At 53.5% G+C, this 21,427-nt stretch overlaps 4 protein-coding genes across 13 annotated transcripts; 1 reads left to right on the forward strand and 3 right to left on the reverse strand.

Moving 5' to 3' along the window:
* On the reverse strand, nucleotides 509–9,262 carry PROCA1 (protein interacting with cyclin A1). Of its 3 annotated transcripts, XM_003131771.5 has the most exons (5): nucleotides 7,065–9,262; nucleotides 3,938–4,024; nucleotides 1,746–1,878; nucleotides 1,316–1,471; nucleotides 509–1,224 (listed from the first exon to the last, which is right to left on the reverse strand). In XM_003131771.5, exons 1-5 carry the CDS (start codon nucleotides 7,150–7,152, stop codon nucleotides 552–554), a joined length of 1,137 nt encoding a protein of 378 aa, XP_003131819.3. In that variant the 5' UTR covers nucleotides 7,153–9,262; the 3' UTR covers nucleotides 509–551. The 3 variants fall into 3 exon arrangements, with proteins under 3 accessions (XP_003131819.3, XP_005657051.2, XP_020923145.1); XM_005656994.3 differs by lacking the exon at nucleotides 3,938–4,024; XM_021067486.1 differs by lacking the exon at nucleotides 1,316–1,471.
* RAB34 (RAB34, member RAS oncogene family) lies at nucleotides 10,352–14,821 on the reverse strand. 7 transcript variants are annotated; one of them, XM_013989963.2, is made up of 11 exons: nucleotides 14,356–14,821; nucleotides 13,247–13,459; nucleotides 12,938–13,029; nucleotides 12,075–12,143; nucleotides 11,870–11,971; nucleotides 11,690–11,754; nucleotides 11,530–11,581; nucleotides 11,259–11,340; nucleotides 11,089–11,179; nucleotides 10,845–10,952; nucleotides 10,352–10,763 (listed from the first exon to the last, which is right to left on the reverse strand). In XM_013989963.2, the coding sequence occupies exons 2-11, from the start codon at nucleotides 13,298–13,300 to the stop codon at nucleotides 10,696–10,698; spliced, it is 783 nt and encodes a 260-aa protein (XP_013845417.1). In that variant the 5' UTR covers nucleotides 13,301–13,459; nucleotides 14,356–14,821; the 3' UTR covers nucleotides 10,352–10,695.
* On the forward strand, nucleotides 15,214–19,100 carry RPL23A (ribosomal protein L23a). Its single transcript, XM_003131772.3, has 5 exons — nucleotides 15,214–15,559; nucleotides 16,179–16,362; nucleotides 18,061–18,237; nucleotides 18,738–18,807; nucleotides 19,037–19,100. Exons 1-5 carry the CDS (start codon nucleotides 15,535–15,537, stop codon nucleotides 19,049–19,051), a joined length of 471 nt encoding a protein of 156 aa, XP_003131820.1. The 5' UTR covers nucleotides 15,214–15,534; the 3' UTR covers nucleotides 19,052–19,100.
* On the reverse strand, nucleotides 19,328–21,386 carry TLCD1 (TLC domain containing 1). 2 transcript variants are annotated; one of them, XM_003131768.4, is made up of 4 exons: nucleotides 20,993–21,386; nucleotides 20,601–20,683; nucleotides 20,428–20,510; nucleotides 19,328–20,054 (listed from the first exon to the last, which is right to left on the reverse strand). In XM_003131768.4, the coding sequence occupies exons 1-4, from the start codon at nucleotides 21,184–21,186 to the stop codon at nucleotides 19,671–19,673; spliced, it is 744 nt and encodes a 247-aa protein (XP_003131816.1). In that variant the 5' UTR covers nucleotides 21,187–21,386; the 3' UTR covers nucleotides 19,328–19,670. The 2 variants fall into 2 exon arrangements, with proteins under 2 accessions (XP_003131816.1, XP_013845439.1); XM_013989985.2 differs by having other exon boundaries at nucleotides 20,428–20,683.

Raw genomic sequence — 21,427 nt, forward strand, 5'->3', positions numbered from 1 at the left:
GATGGCCTTCTGCCAGGAATTCAGTTCTTATCCCTTCAGCAATGAAGGTCTAGAAGGGCCTAGCAGGAGCAGGGTCATACCACCTGGGATGGTCACATGCCCTTTGATGCCACCAGCACCTTCCCAGGGCCACTCAGAGAAGGGAAAAGCCAGGCACAGTGGCAGAGTGGGTTAAAAGGTTCAGTTTATTAGGGCTACCACTGCAGACAGTACTGCCTGTCGCCAAGTGGATTTCACATAGACCCATCTCCCTCTAGGCAGGGCCTCCTTCCCACCCCACCCACCTGTGCTCTTCTCCTGCCCTGGGCCTAGGGTGTTACAGAGGAACAGGCTGTGCCTCTCCCCTGCCCTCCCACCTACCCTCCCACCTACAGACTTCCTCTTGCAGGATGGACTGCCCTTCAGAAACCCCTGCAGCCCCTTAGCACCTTGGTTCCAGCCACGCCCAGAGCCCACCTCCTCCCCACAGAAGTAGCCAGGTTGGAGGAAGAGAGAAGCAGGGGATCACTAAGGCTTGATCGCATTTATTCTTCACCCTGGTCTCCCTGGCCTCAACTGAGATTGGGGTTGGATGCTGGGGGAGATTTCCTCTTGTTGACCTTCTTGACCGGCGAGGTCTTCGTCCCCAGCTTCTTAGCCTGGACTATGTTCTTCTCTCTCTTCCTGGGCGATGAAGACTCCACAGTATCCTCACTGGAGGGTTCCTCCCGCCCAGGGTCCTTGTAACTGTCCTCACTCTCCAGGTCTTGCCGGCTGTCCGGGCTGGACTCTGACATCCTGGCCGACTCTCTTGGGCTTAATGATCGGCTCAAGTTTGGAGGTGATTCCGATTTAACGGGGCTTTTCTTCTTAGTCAACTTGCCTTTCTTGACTTTTTTCTTCAGCTTTGCTTTTTCATCCGTCTCCTCCTCCTTGTCTTTCTCTTTTTCCTTTTTCTTCTTGACCTTCTTGATCACCTTGTTGCCCTGGGACTTGCCTGTGGGGCTTTCAGAGCGCCAGATGGTGATGGGAGCTGCTGAGTCCGGGGTACCCGTGACCATGACCATGCCTGTGTCGGTGGCTGTGGTGGTGGGCCCCACCTGGGTTGGGATGGGAGGCTTGCTTTCTTCCTCCTCCTCCTCCTCCTCCTCCTCTTCCTCTTCTTCATTTAGGTCATCTGCCCCACACTCATGGTGGATGGGATGATGGATCACAGCCACGGAGACAGGCCTGTAGCTTTTGCACCTGGGAGGGAGGAAGGGGACAGGGAAAGACAGTTGACGGAGAGTGGGGGCCAGTGCCCCAGAGTGCCCCCCATCAGCCTGCCAGCACTCACCAGCCATACCAAAACCGTTCCACACACTCGTCCTCTGGGATGAGCTCAAAGCAAGGGGACTGGATGATGTTGAAACAGGCTGAGCCCACATCACGGGAGCAGGTTGGGCCCACATCATTGGAGCTGCTACTTGTCTTCTCTGAGCAGTCCTTCAGCCTGCCACACAGAAGACTCAGCCTGGCTCCCATGCCTCCATGACTCCCCAGGGGCCCAGAGCAGGAAGCCTGAGGGACAGCAGGCTTCCCCTGGGCTCAGCTTAGGCTCCCAGAAGACCTCCCCATAGCTCTTGGAGCTGAGCCACGTTTACAAAGCTGGGACTGGACTGGCAGCGCCAGGTCAAAGCTGAAGGGGGAACCACAGTGAAAAGTTGGGCCTGGCTCTGCCCAGGAGTCTCCTGAGCTGTGTGCCTCCCGAGGAGGAGGGCCCTTACCGGGAATCACAGTCGCAGTGGCTGGCAGAGTGCAGGTGCAGGTCCTGGTGGCTGTAGTCAGAGGTGAAGGGATGGATGATGTGCCCGGTGCACCTGTGTTTCCAGCAGCACCTCTCAGTGTCCTTGAATTCACCTGAGGGGGTGGGAATCTGGGTTTCACAGGGACAGCAGCAGCAACACACCTGGGTCTTCTCCCTCCCCACCCAGCCTCACAGCTCCGTCTAAAGTTGTCACCAAGTTCACCTGCTGCCACCATCCTCCCTCCCCGACAGCTGATTCTGCTGCTGCGTAGAACTAGGTCTCGGCACGCTCTCTCCCTGTCACTGTATCAATCTGCCTGCCCCTCCCAGACTCCCAGGAGAATGTCTCACCACGTCTCCCTTGCTGTCCGTCCTCTGACACCTGCCTCTTCCCCTCCCCTGCCTCCTGCAGGAGCCTTTCCTGCGCCCTCCACTGTCTCCCAGCTGCTCTCTGACCCGGGGGAGGGCCCTCTTGCTGTGGAGAGGGGAGTCCCACTTCAGAGTCCCCAGTGGTCTAAGCCGGCAGCATCCTCGTTCCCAGTCTGCCCAGCAAACGTCCAGGAAGCCCTCACCCCCTCTGAAGCCACCCCACTCCAGGGCCTGCTATGGCATCATGGCTCCAGCCTGGGGGGAGATAGGCCTGAGCCCCAGTGTGTCATGCTCCTTGGCTTTTCCCTCCTTTATTCTCCTAGCCCTTTCTCACTCACTTTCTCAGGCTCTCTATGGAGTCTTTCCCTGCTCTTTGCTCATCAAGTTCCCATTTCACTATCCATTCTCCTCAGTCCTGAGGGCAACAGACTTGAACAGTCCTCCTCTTGTAGGCAGCACAGATACCATGCCCCCTTTCCCAGGGCTCAAGGGCGAAGTGGCTGGGGAGAGGACTGGGGACTAGAGAAGAGCCCTGCAGGAAGGCACCCACCTCCACTGCTCAATGGAATGCAAGCCCTGGACACAGCGTCTCCTGGCCTCCACCCCCACTGCCTCACCTTGACCCTGCCTAAAGTCTGCCAGTGGTTCTCCCCTCAGGCCACCATCTACAAGGTAAGCCCATGAAGTGACTCCCTGTGCCCAAAGTGGCACACACTAGGGCAGAGAGGACAGGGCACCTTCCTGCAGGTTCCCCCTGGTCTCCAGCTCCACACACTCCGGAGGAGGAAGGGACAGCCTGGTTTGCAGTGCAATGGCTAGCTAACTCCCTCCAGACAGGCCAGGAGGATTGTGCCTTTATCCAGCCCCTGCAAGGGGTGGGAATAAGACAAGACCTCGTCCTGGCCATCAGGCAGAAGTTAACCCAGGTTGGGGGTGTACTAGTCCGAGGGAACTTAAAGTACTTGAGAGAGGCGTTCCCATTGTGGCTCAGGGAGTGAATCTGACTAACATCCATGAGGACACAGGTTCGATCCCTGGCTCACTTAGTGAGTTAAGGATCCGGCGTTGCCGTGAGCTGTGGTATAGGTCGCAGACATGGCTCAGATCTGGTGTTGCTGTGGCTGTGGTGTAGGCCAGTGGCTATGGCTCCGATTCAACCCCTAGCCTGGAAACCTCCATATGCTGCAGGTGCAGCCCTAAAAAAAGACCAAAAAATAATAATAATAATAAGTGCCTGCGAGATAAGCAGCAGCTTGGTCTGAGCCTTCCCCACATTCCTCCTCCTTCCCAACCCCTTCTCTGCTGTGAGGGGCCCGGGTCCTCTATACACCCCTGACCCACTCAGTGGCCTCCCTTTCTGCTTCCTTTCCCAAGGCGGGTTTCTGTGGGAAAATAGGAGGCAGGGGGAATAAGAGTCCTGCACGCAGGGACCACCACCACCTCGGGGTTTCTTCGGCACTAAATTGGGGAAAGGGCACCAGAGCAGCAAGTGCCCTGAACTTGTAGCCAGACAGGCCCGAGTCCAAGTCTAGCTGGGTGGTTTACTTCTCTAGGCCTTGACTCCCTTATTCACAACATTGGGATGCTGGTAATACCTATTTTGTGGGGTTGTTGGGAGAACTCAGTTCACGTATGTCAAAGATGTTTGTGCACCATAAAGTGCTGTACAAAGCAGAAGGGTGATTGGGGCCTCCCTCTGAATTGTGCAAGAAGGGATACAGGTAGGATAGCTGGGTAACTGCTTCAGGACCAAACACTTCCCTCCTTCCTCCTGCCACCAGACGACGGGCAGTGGGGACCCACCTTCAGAGGAGAAGGTAGACGCATCAGTGCTAGACGCCACGCTAGCCAGCAGATGTCCTCTCTCCCAGCCGGGTAACCTGCTTATATCTGAGAGAGCACAGAACGGTAGCAGCAAACCCCCTTTCCCTTGCCATTCACTCAAAAAGCATTTCCTGAGAAGCTCCAGGTGCCAGGCCTCAGGAATGTGGAGAATAAAGAGCAGCACAATAGTCCTTGCTCACAAGGGGCTGGGGGCCGGGGGAAGAGGGGGCGCAGGAGAGGTGTGTGGGACAGTGTGTGATGCAGACGCTGATGGGGAGGGAAATGGGGGAGGGAGGAAGGCCTTCGTGACCACAGACAGGGACACCTGCTGAATTGGAGGGGTGGGCTGGGAAGGACTTCTTGGAAGAAGCGTAATAGGAGCTACATCCAGAGCAATGAATAGGAGTGAGCCAGAATCTGGGCAAGGAGGAACAGTTTCAAGGATTGTCCCAAGGTATGTGGAGCCTGGTCAGAGGGTGTCTTCAATCAAAACTCCAACAGGACAGCAGCTCCATCAGCACCCATGGGTAGAGATGGCCACTTTCCTTTTTTCCTACAATTAGCTTTGTCCTTTGGGATATTGGAGCTGAGTCCTGCTTCAGGAAGATAGCTGATTGCTTGCGGGCTTCAGCTGGGCCTTCACCCTTCACTTGGTCATCCCTCTACAGGTCCCTGGTCAGATTCTGTTTTCCACAGCACAGTAAGTACTCAAAACTAATGCCGTGAGTGAAATGTCAAGCACCTCCCGGAAAACTCCTCCCCTGCTGCTGTTCCTCTCAGCACGTCATTTTACCAGCATTATCTGTGGCCACTCCCACTCTCATCAACCCCCCTCCAGCCAGGGGAAGTGTCCTTCCTCCTGCCCAGCACCTGAACTCTAGGTCCCAGCCAGAATTCTCGCCTTTTCCCTCTTTAACGTGTTTGTCTTTAAGGTGTTTAATGTGTGTGACAAGCTATGAACATCTTTAAATACTCTATGAACCCCCTTTCTCCCTCTGCCACTGCACATCCGCGCCCCCCCCCCCCCCGCTTCCATTTCAAAGAGCAACTGACACCTCAGCTAGAAATCTAAGGATCTCCCTTTCTCTCACCTCTCACCATCTTGATGAGCAAGTCTTGCCTACCTGCCCGCATATCTGTGCCGTCTCGGTCAGACCCTCATCATCTCTGACCCGGACAGCTGGAGTAGCCTCCTACCTGGTCTCCCTGACTTCTGTCTCACTGCCCACACACAGTCCTCACAATGCAGCCAAACTGGTCCACCACATTCCTCCTCTTTAATAGCATTCCGCTGCCTTCAAGACAAGGTGCAAACTCCGTACTCTGATATAACTGGCCCCCAGTTTCTTCCACAGTTGTAAATTCCTCTCATCCATCTGTCCCTCTCTCACTCCTCCCTTCGCCATTCCTTCTCTCCTGCTACCCACTTCCCAGGAACACCTGCTCATCTTGAAAAGAATGCCATACCTGTCTTTTGCCCCTTTACCCGGCACCGCAGCACATGTTTTTATTCTGTAACAGCTTGAGAGCAAAGCCTATATTTCATCTGCCTCTGTATCGACAGATCCTAGGACATGGAAAGTGCCCCGTAAATGTTGGTCGATTGAATGAAGACATGAGTAGAATAGAATAAAAAGCCCCTGTTGGAGCCATAAAGAAGCTAGAGATTCTGCCCAGGGTTCAAACTTAGGGATTTATCTAGGGAAAGAGAATTGACCCTGGATGAGCATCTTGCCAACGTCAGGCACTCTGCTGGTCTTTTAGAATATGCCTTTGATTCTAAATCCTCACCACAGCCTGTTCTATGGCTGGGGACACAAAGACTCAGCATAAGTAAATTCTCCAGAGACACAAGTCAACAGATGACAGAGGTAGGATTCAAAGCCAGTTTTCCTCGCTCCATAGTCTTTGTTCTTTCAGCCCTGTCACCTTGCAGTTCCTATCTAAAACCTGTCCTGCCAGGTATAACTTTCCACTACACCTGCTTTCAACTCTAACAGCCAATTCCTCACCCTCTGGCTTTGAGATACTCAGTCCTGACTTCACAGCCTCCCTCATCCAGCCTGGACCCTAAGGTCAGGTCAGAGAGGCCTGAGCCAGGGTCAGTTTTCAGACACTCCAGAGTTAGCATGGAAGAAGCTTATATGCAGGGTCCACTGACTAACTCCTGTCACACCTGCAAGAAGCCTTGACAGTCATAACTCTGGTTGCCAAGGGGAGGGATTTAGTAACTCCTCAGATCTGAGGAAGGGAACCTGCTCTAGTTTCCCTCTGAAGCAGCAGTGCAGAGCTCCTGCAGCAGAGTGACTCAGGTTGGACACGGTGGAGGTGGGGAGGCACTTCATAATGAATGAGAGTTATGGCTTAAAAGGAAGAGAGAGGTTTGTGGTCTCTTTCTCAGTAGGACATTAATCGGGGCGCAGGGGCCTAACTCAGAACTCACAGGTGATGCTCATTGGTACAGACGTCTCCCAGTCTTGCCGGCTGAGGAGCTCCCCCCGCCCTTGCAGCACAGGGGGTAGTGTTCCAGGTTGGGCACCCAAGAAGCTGGACGGGGAGGAAGGGAGGGAGGGAGAAAGGAAGGGAGGGAGTAACCGAGGAAGGAAGGAGAGAGGAGGAGGAGGAAGCCAGGCAGGGCAGCTCCCGCCTCCGTGGAAAGGCCACCTGGGCCCCGCCCACATCTGGGGGCGATTGTGATGTCATGCGTGGAACTTCCAGACCTTTTTCAGCCCCCAGAGTCAATGGAACGGCCTGCTCCAACCCTGGTGACTAGTTGGGCGCTGGACCATAGGTTCCAGCCAAGGCCTGCACTGGGGCAATGGCTCAGGCCCCCGGCTGCGGCACCTGGTGGTGGGGCTGCAGCTCTGGCTCCCATCCGACCTTTCCAGCCAAGCCCGCAGGCGATTCTCCAGGTCCTCAGGACCCTAGTCCTCAATCATTGGTCCACGGCTCTCCGTGAGCTGGTACCCACCCCACCCCTGTCAGCCCTTGGCCCCGCCTCCTTTGTCGGTCTCAGGTTCCACACCCTCCCTGGGTCCTCAAATCAGCCCTCTTGCCACGCCCCCAACTGGCAGCCCTCCCCTAATCTGCAACGCCCTCTCTTTACCAGTGCTGCTCTCGTCCCACGAGCTGGCATCGTCCTCAGTCTTTTCCTTAGTCCACCTTTCAATCCTCACTGTTGTCCTGACCCACATCGCTCTCAGCCCACTTTGTCTCTACAAGACTCCCTCGCAGAAGTCCAACACTGAACTTCAGCTTGGCTGAGACCATCCGTAAAACCCAGTCTCAGCTTCGCCCCAGTCCAGCCCTTAACTCCGCCTCATGCTTGCCCAGTCGCCCCTCTCCCCCCGCCGCTCTAGGCTGAGATGTCTTAGCCCAGGTCTGAGCTTCAGCCGCGCTCTTCATCCGGGGCCTCCCAGCTCCTCGCGGGCCCCTCCCTCTTTGTCCCACTTTAACCTTAGCACCTCCACTTTAGCTCGGCCGCTCAGGTCCAGCCCTCAGTCCCATCCCTAGTTCCTCTCCAGATCTGCTCCCAGTTTAGCCCTACCCCCAGACTCTAGCCCCGCCCCTAACCCCGTTCTTAGCCCCGCCCCAGCCATTCTCTCAACCTCACGCCTCGGTCGGCTCTGGGCCCCTCCCAATACTTCGGAACCAAGCCAGTGGTCTTAGCCCCGCCCCCAAGCTACACGCCAGCCCCTGCCCGCGGGTCTGGAGAGTGACTGCCACCAAACTCCAGCCCGACAACCAGGCTCTTCCAATGTGCCTAATGCCTTGGCAAGAGGCCGAGCTCGCTCTCCCCGCCCACAGGCCCCTCCACTGAAACCCGTGCGATAAGGACGCGATGTCGACTCCCAGCCCCCTTACGGAGCCCACCCCCAGCGCCTCCTCCTAGCCGCCCATAGGGCATCCTGTCCCAGAGATAGTACTCCTCAGTAAAGACCTCAACATAGAGCCATAGAGTCTTGGTCACTCTTCCCCAAAATAGTTATTATAGTTAAGGTTTCTGAGCTCTTTCTATGTGGGTTAGAGCTTTATTTCCATTGATGCAACCTCCTGTCCTATCTCTATAGGCTTGTCCCATGCAGGGAAGGAACAGAACCAGCTGCATGCATAGTAACCTACTACACACACCGCACATGCATGTATCACACTTTTGGCGTGCACACACACAAAAATTTCACCACACATGGACCAGTGCAACAAGCACACATGCACATGCCCCTCACAGACACCACCCAGAACACAGACCCATACCCATGACTGCTAGCATAAACACTCCACAGCAGTACTGTGGTTCAGGACACACAAACACGCATGTATTGAGTTACAGACTGTGTAAGGCAAGGGTTGTGGAGAGCAGTCCTGGGAGGGAACAGAGATGGAAAAACAATTACAAAAGAATGTGAAAAATGTGTTAAAGCCACATCACTGACTAATCACACCCCACAACTTCTCTTGCCACTAGACTCCAAAGCCAGGATATGCCTCAAAGGATGGAAAAGGATGCTGTTTAAACAGTTTTTTGTTTTTTGTTTTTTCTTTCCCAGAGTTATCAAGGGCCTCTCCTGCTGCTGCTCTGCATAGCCCAACCTTCACCTTCCTCCAGACCCAGCAGCCTGAGTGGGTAAGACCTCACCCAGGTCCTCCTACCCAGTGTAGCTTTAGAGAGATCTAGGAACAGCAGGGGAGGGGAAGCAAGGAAAAGGGAAATTGTGCAGAAAAGCCAGCCAAAAGCCAGCCCTTCCAGGATAGAGCAGTAGGTAAGAATGGAACCAAAAATCACAACATTGTAAATCAACTATACTTTGATTTCAAAGGCGGGGAGGTTTTTGTGGTGCAACAGGTTAAGGATCTAGCATTGTCACTGCAATGGCTTGAGTTGCTGCTATGGCATGGTTTTGATCCCTGGCCCAGGAACTTCCACATGCTATGGGCGAGGCCAAAAGTAAATAAATAAAAATGGAACCAAAGGACAGAGCATTTGCTAATGGGGAACAATTACTCCATGGCCTCCCAGGATGACACCAAGCCAACATGTCCCTCCATTGTTGGCCCAGATGTCTGAGACAGTTCCAGCCAATCTCTGGCTCTGCATCAGTGTCAACAGTGAGCCAGGTTCTTGGTCATCCTTCCCTCAAATAGTTATTGTAATAGTTAAGGTTTATTTCACACATGACACCACATTTTACACTTTACACATGTGCCTCTGAACCTGAGGCACAGAGGATAAGTGATTTGACTGAATGTCCAGGACGAATAGCAAGGATTCTGCCTCAGGGCACTTTTTTTTTTTTTTTTTTTCTTTTTTTTTTTTTTTTGCTTTTTAGGGCTGCACATGTGGCATATGGAGGTTCCCAGGCTGGGGGGCGAATCAGAGCTACAGCTGCTGGCCTACATCACAGCCACAGCAATGCCAGATCTGAGCCATGTCTGCAACCTACACCACAGCTTATGGCAACACCGGATCCTTAACCTACTAAGCGAGGCTAGAAATCAAACCCAAATCCTCATGGATCCTAGTTGGATTCATCACCACTAAGCCACAACAGGAACTCCCCACACATTTTTTTTTTTTTTTTTTGAGAGTGAAAAAACATGTCTTATTTTTTTATCCAATTTAGTTTTTAATTGTTTTAAGATATAAGAAGACATTACTCATAACTGTATCTTGTTGTTGTTGTCTTTTAGGGCCACACTGGCAGTATATGGAGGTTCCCTGGCTAGGGGTCCAGTCAGAACTGTAGCCGCCGGCCTACTCCACAGCCACATCAACACGGGATCTGAGCCTCATCTGCGACCTATATCACAGCTCACAGCAACACCATATCCTTAGCCCACTAAGCGAGGCCAGGGATTGAACCCGTGTCCTCGTGGATGCTTGTTGGGTTCGTTAACCGCTGAGCCACCATGGGAATTCCCCATAACTGTATGTTTATACCACTAATGTATGTTATCAGATAGCACATCTTAGTAAGAGGCCCTGCCCCTACCTTCCTAGGCCTTTTGGTCAACCCCCAAAGTACCCAAAATTCACTCACTTCTGTGTTCCTTTCAGAGAAGTATTTTTTAAAGGGAAGGCAGGAAGAAGGTTATATATATATATATATATCCAGTGGTGGACATTTGGGTATAAGCACCAAGTAGGAGGAGATATTTGGAGAAAAGAGACCAAAGGAAAGGACTCCCAAAAATCTCAAAGATCATTCAGATGTCACCTATTAAGTGTGCAGTGCATCCACCCAAATGTCATTCCTGAGTTCCCAGGCTGCCTGAGATCTGCCCAGAGGCCAGGAATGGCCAGAATCCCAGCAGAAGGCTCCAGGCCCCAGATCACCCTACAGCTCTACCCATTCCACATGCCTGATCCCCCACAAAGGACTCCAGCTCCCAGCCTGCTAATAACAGATATTTTAATGCATAAGGCACAGTGTGAGGCTGGAACTGTTAAGCATCCTCATACCCAGAGGGCCCAGCAGGCTGAGCAAGAGCAGCAGGGCCCACCTCCCCACCACAGCAGCCTGCAGGGCCCCTGGAGGTGGGGCAAGGGAGGTCTTTGGCACGGTGCCTGAGGACAGGACTCGCCTGGTCCCAGCTACCAATCTGGGGATACTGCCAAGGGGCAGTTCTTTGGTCTGGAAAAACAGTCAGTGCAAATGTCCTAGAGAGTTAAGCTCTGGGAGAGTCAAGGTGGCACGGCGCCCTGCAGCTGGGCAGTCTCTGGACAGTCCCCTCACCCGTCATGGGCAGCACGCGGGCTTCTTCTTGCTGGCAGTTAGGTAGAGGTTGCTGTCATCACTGTTGAGACCTTAAGAAGAGTAATAAATACATGAAGCAGACCTGGAGGGTCCCTGTGCTCTCTGCCACCCTCACCCAGGCAGGCACTCACGGACAACGTCCCCAATGCGCCGGGACCCTGATTTCTCCAGCTCAGCCAGCACGTTGGCCTCAAAGGTCAGTGCCGCCACACGGAAGAAGAATTCCCGGACATTTTCACCTGACACAGGGAGCAGATGGGTGCTCAGGAGCAGTTCCAGGCCTGGGGTCAATGGGCACAGCTGGAGGTGGAGGAGTGAGAGGTAAAGTAGGCAGGGATGCCAGAGCAGAAGGAAGGCCAGAAGTCTGTGACTCACCCGTAAGAGAGGAGACTGCCCAGTACTCGGCCTTCATCTCGTGGGCCACCTTGAGTGCATCCTTCTCCATCAGCACGTACTGAGCAGGAGTCTGAGCAAAAGTCCGAGTCAGATGCTGGGGGTGGGGTTTCCCTCGTCATGGCGGGAAGTCCCCCCACTGGCACACTCACACTCAGGTCCTTCTTGGAGCCCACGAGAAAGAGAAGCACACTGGAAGGGTCATTCTCCTTGAGCGCATCCGCTAGCCACTGCCTGCCATGGACAGTGGACAGCAAGGGATGAGGGGGATAGGAAGGCTCCCCTCACTGATGCTCTTATGCCCCATTAGCCTCCCTCTGGTCCTGGATGCATTCTTCTCCTTCCCTACTGTGCCCCTGACCCCCCTCTTTTTTGAATCTTCTCTTCCCAGAGCCCCCAATCCAGTTGAGCATCCCCACATACTTGGTATGTTCCAGGGAGGCCACATCATTCAGGTTGAAGACAATGATGATGGCTGTAAGAGTGGTAGCAACAGCTGCAGATTGTGGCAGAAGCCACTACTGGCTCATTTCCAGCCCTAGGTGCACCCACCTGCCCCTACTTCACTCACCCAGGCCCTTACCTTGAGCGCCACGGTAGTAAGTTGATGCAATGCATTTGAACCTCTCCTGTCCAGCGGTATCCCAGCTGGGAGGAAGGAGGCAGGAAACACAGGTATGTGTGGGGCGGGGGAAGGGGTGGGTGAGGTGGGGTATAGGTGACAGGGGAAGGAATGGCGGGAAGGAGTGGAGGAAGAACTCACAGCTGCAAACTGAAGGGGACGCCCAGCACCTCAAATCGTTCCATCTCAAAGTCCACTCCAATGGTGGCCTTATAGTTCTTATCAAACGTGTCTTTGCAGAACCTGAGGGGGCACCAGATGCTCTGGTCCTGAGCCCAGCCCATGTGGCTAGACCTGGGCCCACCCTGCCCAGCACAACCCAGCTCAGCTAACACCCCCCTCTTACCTATTAATGAGACAAGTCTTCCCCACCGACAGGTCCCCCACCACAATGACCTTGGAGATCTTAAATCTGCTGGACATAAGAGTGGGCAGGAAGAGTGAGCACTAGCTCTTTCACTCAGAGGAGCCCCAGGGTTCCCTAGTAGGTCCACAAAGGTAGCTGCACCCAGGCTGAAGTTACCACGGACACCAGGGCTGGACAGATGTGCTGGGGAGGAGTGTTCTGTGCTTCAGTATTGGAGATATGAATTTGAATTCCAGTTCTCACACTTACCAACTGTGTGACTTAGGACAAGTTTCTTAGCTTCTCTGAACCTCAGTGTCAACATTTGTTAAGTGGAGATTTAGCACACATTTTATTGGGTTGTTGTGAAGGTTAAAATGAGCTAAATGTCCTATATTCTGAGATATACCCCCCCACACACACACATACATTCTAACATCTCTGAAATAAGGATACATCTTAAAAGTGTGATGGTGTTTTCCATTTAATTAAAGACAATAATGGTACCCAACACACTGCCTGGTATAACACACAGTAAGTGCACAACTAATGGTGACAACTGTCACTAGTTTTTTTTTTTTTTTACCCACAATGGGACTTATCCCTCTAGGACGGCCCCCTGCCCTGAGGGAAGCTGAGCTGGTGACCACGCCCTCATCATGGACACCATCTCTGTGTCCGGAATTAAACTGCCACCCTCCTACCCCACCCCATCTCACTGGACTTGCCACAAGCTTGCTGGAAGAAAAGGGAGCACATGAGGACATGAAAAGGCATAATCATATAGCCGGCAGAGGCTGAAATAGAGCCTTATGTACAGGTTTCCTAGGACTTCCCTTTTTTAAGGGGTGTCTCTAACTCACCCCACGGTGCCTGTCCGGTGCTCCTGGCAGGCGCAGGTGACGCGGGGGTGGAAGTCTTTGCGCACGTGCAAAGCGGCCTCCTTCCTCAGGCACTGAGAGGGATGGAAGAGCATGGGACTCACCCATTCCTGGCCCTCTTCCCGCAACTAAGCAGCCCGGGCGGGTGGGGTGGAAGGGTGGGGAAGGGACCACCCAGAAGCAGGTCTAGCAGGGCGGCAAGGCTGGGCCCAAACCTCTAACGGATCTGGTGCCGCCTCTCCCCGCCCACACCCACCACAGCCTGGAGCCCGACGTGGCCTTAGCGCCTACCTGGGGCAGCTCCGCCAGGACGCGGTCCCTCCGCACTGGCGCCAGGATGTTCATCTTGCCTGCGGCTTTGCGGGGCGCCTGGAGAAGGCGCAGAGGCCTGATCCGCCCCAGCGACTCGCGCCCGCGGAGACCCGACAATCACCCTCGACCGAGGGGTCCCGACTATAACTCGGGGCCACGGGGAGCCTAGGGGAGCCCGTGGCCTCGGGGACGCTACGACCACCGCAGGCCACGGGGATGAGACAATCACTCGGGGCCGGGGCGAACCCACAATCACCCGGGCCCGGGGCGTCCCGAGGACGACTCGGGGACGGGGAGACTCCTGGGCCACCAAGTGGGGTCGAGGAGTCCCGTCTGGGGGGACCCGGGCCCGCGCAGATCCTACAATAACTCGGGGCCGAATAGTTCCTACAATAACTCGAGGCCGTGGGGACCCGACGACAACTCGGGGTTGAGGCGGCCCTACCATAACAGAACGGCCCGGGGGCCCGGAGCGGCCCCGCCACACGGGGTCAGTGTAGGCAGGGACGGCGCGGGCGGGGGTCGGCTGGAGGAGGGGGCGAGGGGCCCAGTCCGCTGCAGGGCCTCTGGTCCCACTCTGCTCTCCCTCAGAGAGCGCTGTAACTTGATCCCCGGAAATTCCTGGGAAAGGGCCGCCCCCCGCCCCTCTCCCGGCAGCTCTCAGCCTCGCAGCCCGCCCTGGCCTCCCCCTCCTCTTCTCCCCCGACCGCTGCCCCAGCAGAGGCTCCCCCCGCCAGACGCCTCACGTGGCACCAGGCCTGCCCCCACCCAGGTTGGAATCTGTCCAGTTCGGGATCCCCCGGGTCTCTCTCCTCTGCACCTCCGGTGCTGGTCGGAGCCTCCGTGGGGACCCTTACCCAGCCGAATTGGTGATGGGGAATCGGTGATTGCTGCGCAGCATCTGGTTGTGCCAGGAACCAGCGGGAGGGGAAAGGGGGAGAGAAGGGGCCCTAGGAGAGGCGGCGCTTCCCTCCTCAACTCCAGGCCCAGGGCATGACTCATATTGTCTGCCCCCGCTCGCCCTTCTGCCCTGGGAGGTGATGGTGGGGAGCGCAGAGGGGGTGTCAGGGTCGGAGTCAGGTGCCCACCGAGGAGAGAGATGTCCGAAGTCTGGTGCCTTTTCCTCCAAGGCTGATCTGTAGATTGGGGGGTGGGGGCGAAGACCAAGCTGCCTCCCTCGATGGAGGGTAAAGGAGGGCTAGGAGAACCCAGGATTCCGCACTTTGGAGCGGTCACGGCTCTGGGCCAAAGGTACTCCTCTCTGGCATGGGCGTTCTTTGCTCTGACCCTATTTGAATCTTCCCCGCCCCCCTTTCCTTTTTACAGTCTGCAGTCTAGAAGAGGGGATAGCACATATCAATCTCACCTTCAAAGGGGGAACTCTGATTCCAAGAGGGGACGGGAGGGCAGAAAGGCTGTGTGAAGTGGGGTAAACACAGTCCCTCAAAGAAGCAAACCTGAGCATAACTAAACTGCTCTGTGTCAAGAACTGAATTTGAGGATGCAAAGATGACTGGAGCAAAGAGACTACTTGGGAAGGTACTGTGGAACGAAGTTATTCCCCCCCCCCCAAATGAGTGAATCCTGGAGAAATCTGAGCGCTAGGTGTTTGGAATATTGACAGTCTCTTAAAAGAGTATTATTGTGAAGATGCATGAAATCTGTCACAGGTAAAGGGGAAGATGTGGCCGCCTCCTACCCTCTCTTGACACTTAGCTCCTCCCTTCTGCCCCTCTGCTCCTCCCCTCTGCCTGACTCGACTTTTTCTGCCAAGGAATCACCGCGTTATAAATAAGCCATGTCCCCTCTGTCGACCTCAACTTCCACAGACGTTGTCTAAGGGAGTTGGACTGGACAAATTCTGCTCGAATGTTATAGAATTTTGCTTCACTCTCCCTAAGTCAATTTAACTACAATATATTAATTCCGTTTGCAGTGTTACAGTTCTTGGAACTGTAATTCTCTCCTCTAAAGTTGCTCAAGACGGGAAGCGTTCAGACCCTTGCAGCCGCGGGCTACACCATCCACCCGCCGCAGCAAACACGTGTCTCCAAAAAACTACAACCCCCATGAAGCTTTAGTGTCTGACATTAAAGAGGGGTGGTGCTAGTTTAGTCCCTCTCGCGAGGAAGTTAAATCTACCATTCCCGGCGGGCGCCGCGCTGCATATTATCCAATCAGCCTTAAGCAAAAAGAATCGCGAGTCTTCAGTGAGACTTGGCCCTATAAGCCCGTGGGAACAGGTCTTAGAAACCCTTTTCACGAAGATGGCGCCGAAGGCAAAGAAGGAAGGTGTGTGCTGGGGCTTGGGGTTCCACAGCTGACTGTCCTGGGATCCCCGTAAGCAGAGTGAACCGACTGGGCCGACTGGGAGGACGGTGGCAGGGCCAAGCCTTTGGGTGTCTGCTCCGGAGCGGCTCCTCACGTTTCGGCAATGCTGAGGAGCGCGTGGGCCCAGCCGCATGGGCTGGGTTCGGTGAAGGGGTTAGGGGAGGCAAGCCTGGCCGGCACCACCTGCCCAGGACAGCCAGACAGTCGGCCCTGGGGAGCTCCATGTCTCCAGGCCTGTAGAGAGTCTGTACCCTGAACTTGTTTTTCCTTTTTAACCCCCATGTTAAATGGAGCTGTATACCTTCCCAAGATGGCTGTGCGGTGGTATATATAAAACTATTAGTTCAGGTTCTGGCAGTTAGCAAGCGTTCGATCATTGCTAGTAAATTTTTTTCATCGTAACCCAAGTTCGCCCTAGTGTCGTGCATATGATGGAAAAACTTGAACTTCCTGAGGCTTGTGATGTCTTCAAAGGAACCACTGATGCACGTGTAGCCTGGGGCGCCCACTACTGGTCTTGAGGCCGGAAGCGATCGATTTCTGTATCTCTTGCACTCTTCATTTTCTTTATTTCTCTCAGCCCCTGCCCCTCCCAAAGCCGAAGCCAAGGCAAAGGCTTTGAAGGCCAAGAAAGCAGTGTTGAAAGGCGTCCACAGTCACAAAAAAAAGAAGATCCGGACGTCACCCACCTTCCGACGGCCCAAAACACTGCGACTCAGAAGGCAGCCCAAATATCCTCGGAAGAGTGCCCCTAGGAGAAACAAGTCAGTACTCCCCGGTACTTATGAAAAGATGTATGGGTGTTCTCTGTTGGTAGTTTGGATATTTACCAAACCTAGAGCATGGCTTCTCAGAATCATGTTGGTAATTTAGTGGGTTTCTGTAATGGGTGTGGGAGGAGATGATTTAAGAACAAAAGGTGTTTTGGGAATATTGGCAGGAATTGTTGTTTTAAACCCAGAGTCAGTGTCAAGGTTAGGTAATTTTTAGGTTAATAATTGCTTCCTGCGTGGTCTACTTTCTTGTGAGTGTAAAAGTGGGGCTTAAATGTTCTTTGTTCTGGGGTTCCAGGTTTAGGTTGTTCTTCATTGCACCTACTGCTGTAGGGAATAGTCCTTGAAGTTGAGGGTGTGGGGTTCTTTTTTTTTTTTTTTTTTTTTTTTTGTCTTTTTTCTTGGACCGCTCCGGAGGCATATGGAGGTTCCCAGGCTAGGGGTCCAATCGGAGCTGTAGCCATCGGCCTACGCCAGAGCCACAGCAACGGGGGATCCGAGCTGCGTCTGCAACCTACATCACAGCTCACGGCAACGCCGGATCCTTAACCCGCTGAGCAAGGGCAGGGACCAAACCCGAAAACTCATGGTTCCTAGTCGGATTCGTTAACCACTGTGCCACGACGGGAACTCCTGGGTTATTCTAGATTGATGAGATTCATTTGTCTCCACTGTGAAGGCCTGTAGCAGCTTTTTTCACTCACTTCTTTACACTCAAGGAATGGTCTGGCAGAGTGGGCAAAAGGTTAGGGTGCTTGATAGTTTTGGTGTCACACTGCTAGTAATGACTGGCCTTAAGGAGCACAGTTTAGAGTAGAGCCATGGTAGTAGTTAACCACCAGTGAGGACCCACTGCTTTCAAAGAAAAATAGTATGCTCTTGGAGAAAAGGACTTGATAAGGCTTTTTACCTCCACTTGAACCTAGATTTAGCAAGATGAGATGTTGAGATCTTACCTTTAGCTTCAAAACAGGACGATGTATCCAGGCAAATAGAGCCTTGCTTCTCTTTAAGTTTCAGGTGGAAAGATGTGTTGGGTGCGTTCAAGCTGCTGAATCTTTAACGTGAGCTAGCTGTAAATAAAAAGCTTTTAGAATTGATGGCCTGGGATTTCCTGCTGAGGTGCAGTGGTTGGTTTAAGGACCCTAATGCAGCGGCTCAGGTCACTGCTGGGGTACAGGTTTGAACCCTGGCCTGGGAACCTCCATGTGCTGCGGGCGTGGCCATAAAAAGAAGGAATCCATGGCCTGCAAGCCCTCGGAAGGGGCAAAATAATTGATTCTGCATCATGGTGAAGCATTAACATTCTTTGGAATCCTAGCCTGGGTTTCAAGATTCTGTGATATGTGTATTTTGGGGTTATCTAACCTCTTAAGTCTTGGGTTTCTTCTAGAAATTTGCCCTTCAGAAATGTTGAGGTCAGATAAAGAATGAAGACGTCTGGAACTCAGATCAGTGTTTAATCACTTAAAGGATGAAAGCCCTTCATAGGAAAGAGCACCAGGGTTCTGCCCCATGCTGAGCCTTCAGGTCCCCAGGCTTTGGGGTGCACATGATGACACCGTTAAGCGACCAAAGTCTGACAGAAATGATTGCTGCCTCGTTGTCTGATGCACTTGGGCTCCAGAAGAGGGCCCACCTTTTCTTTTACTGGGCCCAAGCCAGGTGACCCCTTTTTGCCTCTCCCAGGCTTGACCACTATGCCATCATCAAGTTCCCCCTCACCACTGAGTCAGCCATGAAGAAAATAGAAGACAACAACACACTTGTGTTCATTGTGGATGTCAAGGCCAACAAGCACCAGATTAAACAGGCTGTGAAGAAGCTCTATGACATTGATGTGGCTAAGGTCAACACTTTGATCAGGTGAGGGAGGTCCCACGGGGTGGGGAGGAGGCCAGCACCTCTGTCGGAAACCAGAAAACCTGAATGGAATGAAATTCTTTGATGCTGCTTTTGGGGTCAGAAGTAGGCTTTCCAGTGTGTAAGCCTTGAGAAGTGGGCAGTCCCTGCTACATTTACAGTCCCTTGTATGGAGTATGGATTTCGAACTGTCCTGCCTCTAGGGCTTGGGGGGATGGTGCTCATTTTCTTGATCCCTGTCTTTAGACAGAAGCAGGCCCGAGAGTAACATACAGTTAACATCAGAACACCTGCGGTGTTTCCCATAAAATGAAACTGGCTCCTTTTGTGGCTTAGTGGGGTCACTGATCCCCTCTGTGCAAATGATGGAAAAACTGCTGTGTGTGTGTGGGGGGGGAATGACATGAACAAAGGAACCACTGATGTGCCAGAAGACTGGGGAGGAAGAGAGTGTATAGGGGCAGGGAGGGCAGCAAGGACTAAGGCTTCCTTCTCCACCCTAGGCCTGATGGAGAGAAGAAGGCATATGTTCGACTAGCTCCTGACTATGATGCTTTGGATGTTGCTAACAAAGTAAGCTTCCTTTACTACAAACTCCTTAACACCCCCCTTCCTGGGTGCAAATGATGTATCTCTAAGCGACCAAAGCCTGAATCAAACTTCGGTGATTAGTCTCAACTGACTGACTGCACCCCTGTCTTACCCCTTATCTTGTGCCCTCATTTTGCATTTTAACTATGACATTCCCACTTTAATCTTCACATTTCAGCTCCCAGTAACAAAGCTCCCTTTTGTTTTTCAGATTGGGATCATCTAAACTGAGTCCAGCTGGCTAATTCTAAATATAAAAGTCATCACTAAATGCATGCTTTTTTGTCTGTATGTTGATTTCTGGTTGGGAGGCCTTACTGTGGTATATACACACCTGAGTAAGAGGGCTTGGGCAAGACTCTTGGTCTCAGTTACCTAACCCTGTTGGGACACTTGGCACTGTCACCTCACCATACTTATGTCAGTGACCAGACTGGGGTTGGTGTTTTTAGGACAACTACAGCTTGCCTCCATCACAGAGGTAAGAGACCAAGCAAGAAGCTTTACAAGAACCTTTTCCTTTATCTCTGGAAGAGGCTTTGTATAAAACCAATACTCAGTTTTCATTAGCACCCATTTTAGGGCAGTGCGAGTTGGCTGCTGGCTTTCCCGTAGCACCTTGTCCCCACACCCATCTACTCTGTCCAACCGGTCTGTCTGCTTCCCTCATCCCTTGCCCAAGAAAGGACAAGGACTTCAGAAGAGTACTTTCATTAGGGTTTTCAATAGTAGGTGCAGATGTGAAAGGTGGAGAGCATGGCCCCAGAGGACGCCTCAGGTGAGGGCTGAAGTCTCAGTTTATATGTGAGGCTGTTTTTTGTCACAAGTCCCTGGGTCTGTGCTTTTCACTCGGTCAAGAACTTGTCCTTGTGTTTCTGCCTGGGTATCTGCTCAGGGCAGAAGTCAGAGCGGAGGAGGCGGGAAAAATAGATGAGGATCATGACATCCAGCATGAGCAGGATGCTCAGCAGGAAGGTTCCCAGGGTCCTTTGGCCAGCATAACCCAGGAAGAGATAGGTGAGGTAGGCCTGAGGGGCTAGGCGGAAGAGAAGATACATGACCAAGTTGATGTATTTGTTGACCCGATAGAGGAGGAGATCTTGGGCGTTACTGATTTTCATCATCATGCGTATCGTGAGGAAGATGTTGCTGACCTCCACCAGCAGGGTTAGGACACCGCCACCAACAAATCTGCTCCAAAAGATGCCTGAAAAGAAGGCACCCATGGCCTACAAGGCAAGGGAGAGAATGGGTTAGGGAACTCAGATGCCAAAGCTTTTCTGGAAGTTGGTGGGAATATGAAGGCTACAAGATTGGGGGCTAGGAAATCCTCCCGTTTGCATCTTTTGGAAACACAGTGTATTCAATACAATTACATTTTGAACCCTATCCACAAGTTCTTGCTATGGGTGGAGTTTTCAGGCAAAGAAAATGAGGCCACGATTGCTGGCCTCAAGTAGTGAAGCAAGGGTACAGAGACTACCAACCCTCAGCATTCTAGCATTAGACCATAGGCCCCTGGGTGGGGTTATCTCCCAGATTCAAAAAGGCTTAGATTAGGTTGCTAGCACCAGGCCTATTCCACATCCCCTGCTCACTTACCATGACGTGATGGACAAGGTATTCCCAAGAAGCCCGTGATTGATGACTAACCACGATATCCACCGTGTCGTGGATGAAATACCCTAGCCGAGGGATGGGGAAGAGGTCATAAACGGGACTGAGCAAGAAACATTCCTGTCCCTCCCAACTACTTAATACGAAGCAAGACCTACCTGCAGAGAAACAAACGAGCAGATAGCCAGAAAGCGACCATGCTGTTTCAATCTCTACCAGCATCTCCGGGGTCTGCCATATACTGGATGGGAGGGAAGAAGGCAGGCGCTTCACTCGGTATCCCCAAGGACCCACAACCATGCCAGTGCCCGGGGAGTCTGGGCTGGTGCTATTGGCTGACCGGGAGCGAGGAGGGGCTTGGCTGAAACCCAGGTGTTCGCCGTTTCCCAGGTGAGAACCCCCCTCCCCTGGGGCTGCAGCCGCTCCTGGTTGGACAGCATTCTAAACCGGGAATCAGGTGAGACTGCCTGGGCCTCAGCCCGCCAATGAGTGATGGGAAGAGTAATGCGGGATCCCCTAGCCGCCTTCACTCCCCCAGTCCTTCACTCACCACAGCAGCGCCCAGGTCCCTGACACAATGGAATGGGCGAAGGAGACGAGCAGGTTGTGCCAGCGCCAGGTGCGCAGGGGGTCGGCGCGCACGTGCGCCGGTAGGGCCAGGCGACAGAGCGCGTGCCGGAGCGCCCGGAAGGTCAGCGTGGCGCCCAGGAGCAGCGGCAGGGCGGGGAGCAGCATTGGGGGCATGCTGACCCTCCCTGCCTTCTGTCTGTTCGCCCTCTAGGCCGCCTCCTCCGGCAGTTCGGGAAAGGGACTTTCTTTTGGGCTGGTCCACCCCCGACGCCTTTCCTGGCGGCCGCCAGCCTCACACACACTGTCTCCGCGGAGCCCTGTAGGCCCCCTTCGCTCCTCCCGTCCCTTCCCGTCCGGCCTCTGCCCCCGCCCCCAACCACCCGCGCCCCCGCCCCGCCCCGCCCTCCTGTCCCCG

This window comes from Sus scrofa, chromosome 12 (assembly GCF_000003025.6).
Source record: "Sus scrofa isolate TJ Tabasco breed Duroc chromosome 12, Sscrofa11.1, whole genome shotgun sequence".
Taxonomy (NCBI): domain Eukaryota; kingdom Metazoa; phylum Chordata; class Mammalia; order Artiodactyla; family Suidae; genus Sus; species Sus scrofa.

Coding starts and splice junctions, on each gene's coding strand:
- TLCD1 (XM_013989985.2), bottom strand. CDS start 21,186: ATGCCCCCAATGCTGCTCCCCGCCCTGCCGCTGCTCCTGGGCGCCACG. Junction 20,684..20,992: donor GGGACCTGGGCGCTGCTGTG/GTGAGTGAAGGA, acceptor CCTCCCATCCAG/TATATGGCAGACCCCGGAGA. Junction 20,055..20,427: donor ACCTTGTCCATCACGTCATG/GTAAGTGAGCAG, acceptor CTTGCCTTGTAG/GCCATGGGTGCCTTCTTTTC.
- RPL23A (XM_003131772.3), top strand. CDS start 15,535: ATGGCGCCGAAGGCAAAGAAGGAAG. Junction 15,560..16,178: donor GCCGAAGGCAAAGAAGGAAG/GTGTGTGCTGGG, acceptor TATTTCTCTCAG/CCCCTGCCCCTCCCAAAGCC. Junction 16,363..18,060: donor AGTGCCCCTAGGAGAAACAA/GTCAGTACTCCC, acceptor TGCCTCTCCCAG/GCTTGACCACTATGCCATCA.
- RAB34 (XM_013989963.2), bottom strand. CDS start 13,300: ATGAACATCCTGGCGCCAGTGCGGAGGGACCGCGTCCTGGCGGAGCTG. Junction 13,030..13,246: donor TCCTGGCGGAGCTGCCCCAG/GTAGGCGCTAAG, acceptor CATCCCTCTCAG/TGCCTGAGGAAGGAGGCCGC. Junction 11,582..11,689: donor TTACTACCGTGGCGCTCAAG/GTAAGGGCCTGG, acceptor CCACTCTTACAG/CCATCATCATTGTCTTCAAC.
- PROCA1 (XM_003131771.5), bottom strand. CDS start 7,152: ATGTGGGTCAGGACAACAGTGAGGATTGAAAGGTGGACTAAGGAAAAG. Junction 4,025..7,064: donor GTGGGACGAGAGCAGCACTG/GTAAAGAGAGGG, acceptor GTGCTCTCTCAG/ATATAAGCAGGTTACCCGGC. Junction 1,225..1,315: donor GAACGGTTTTGGTATGGCTG/GTGAGTGCTGGC, acceptor CCTCCCTCCCAG/GTGCAAAAGCTACAGGCCTG.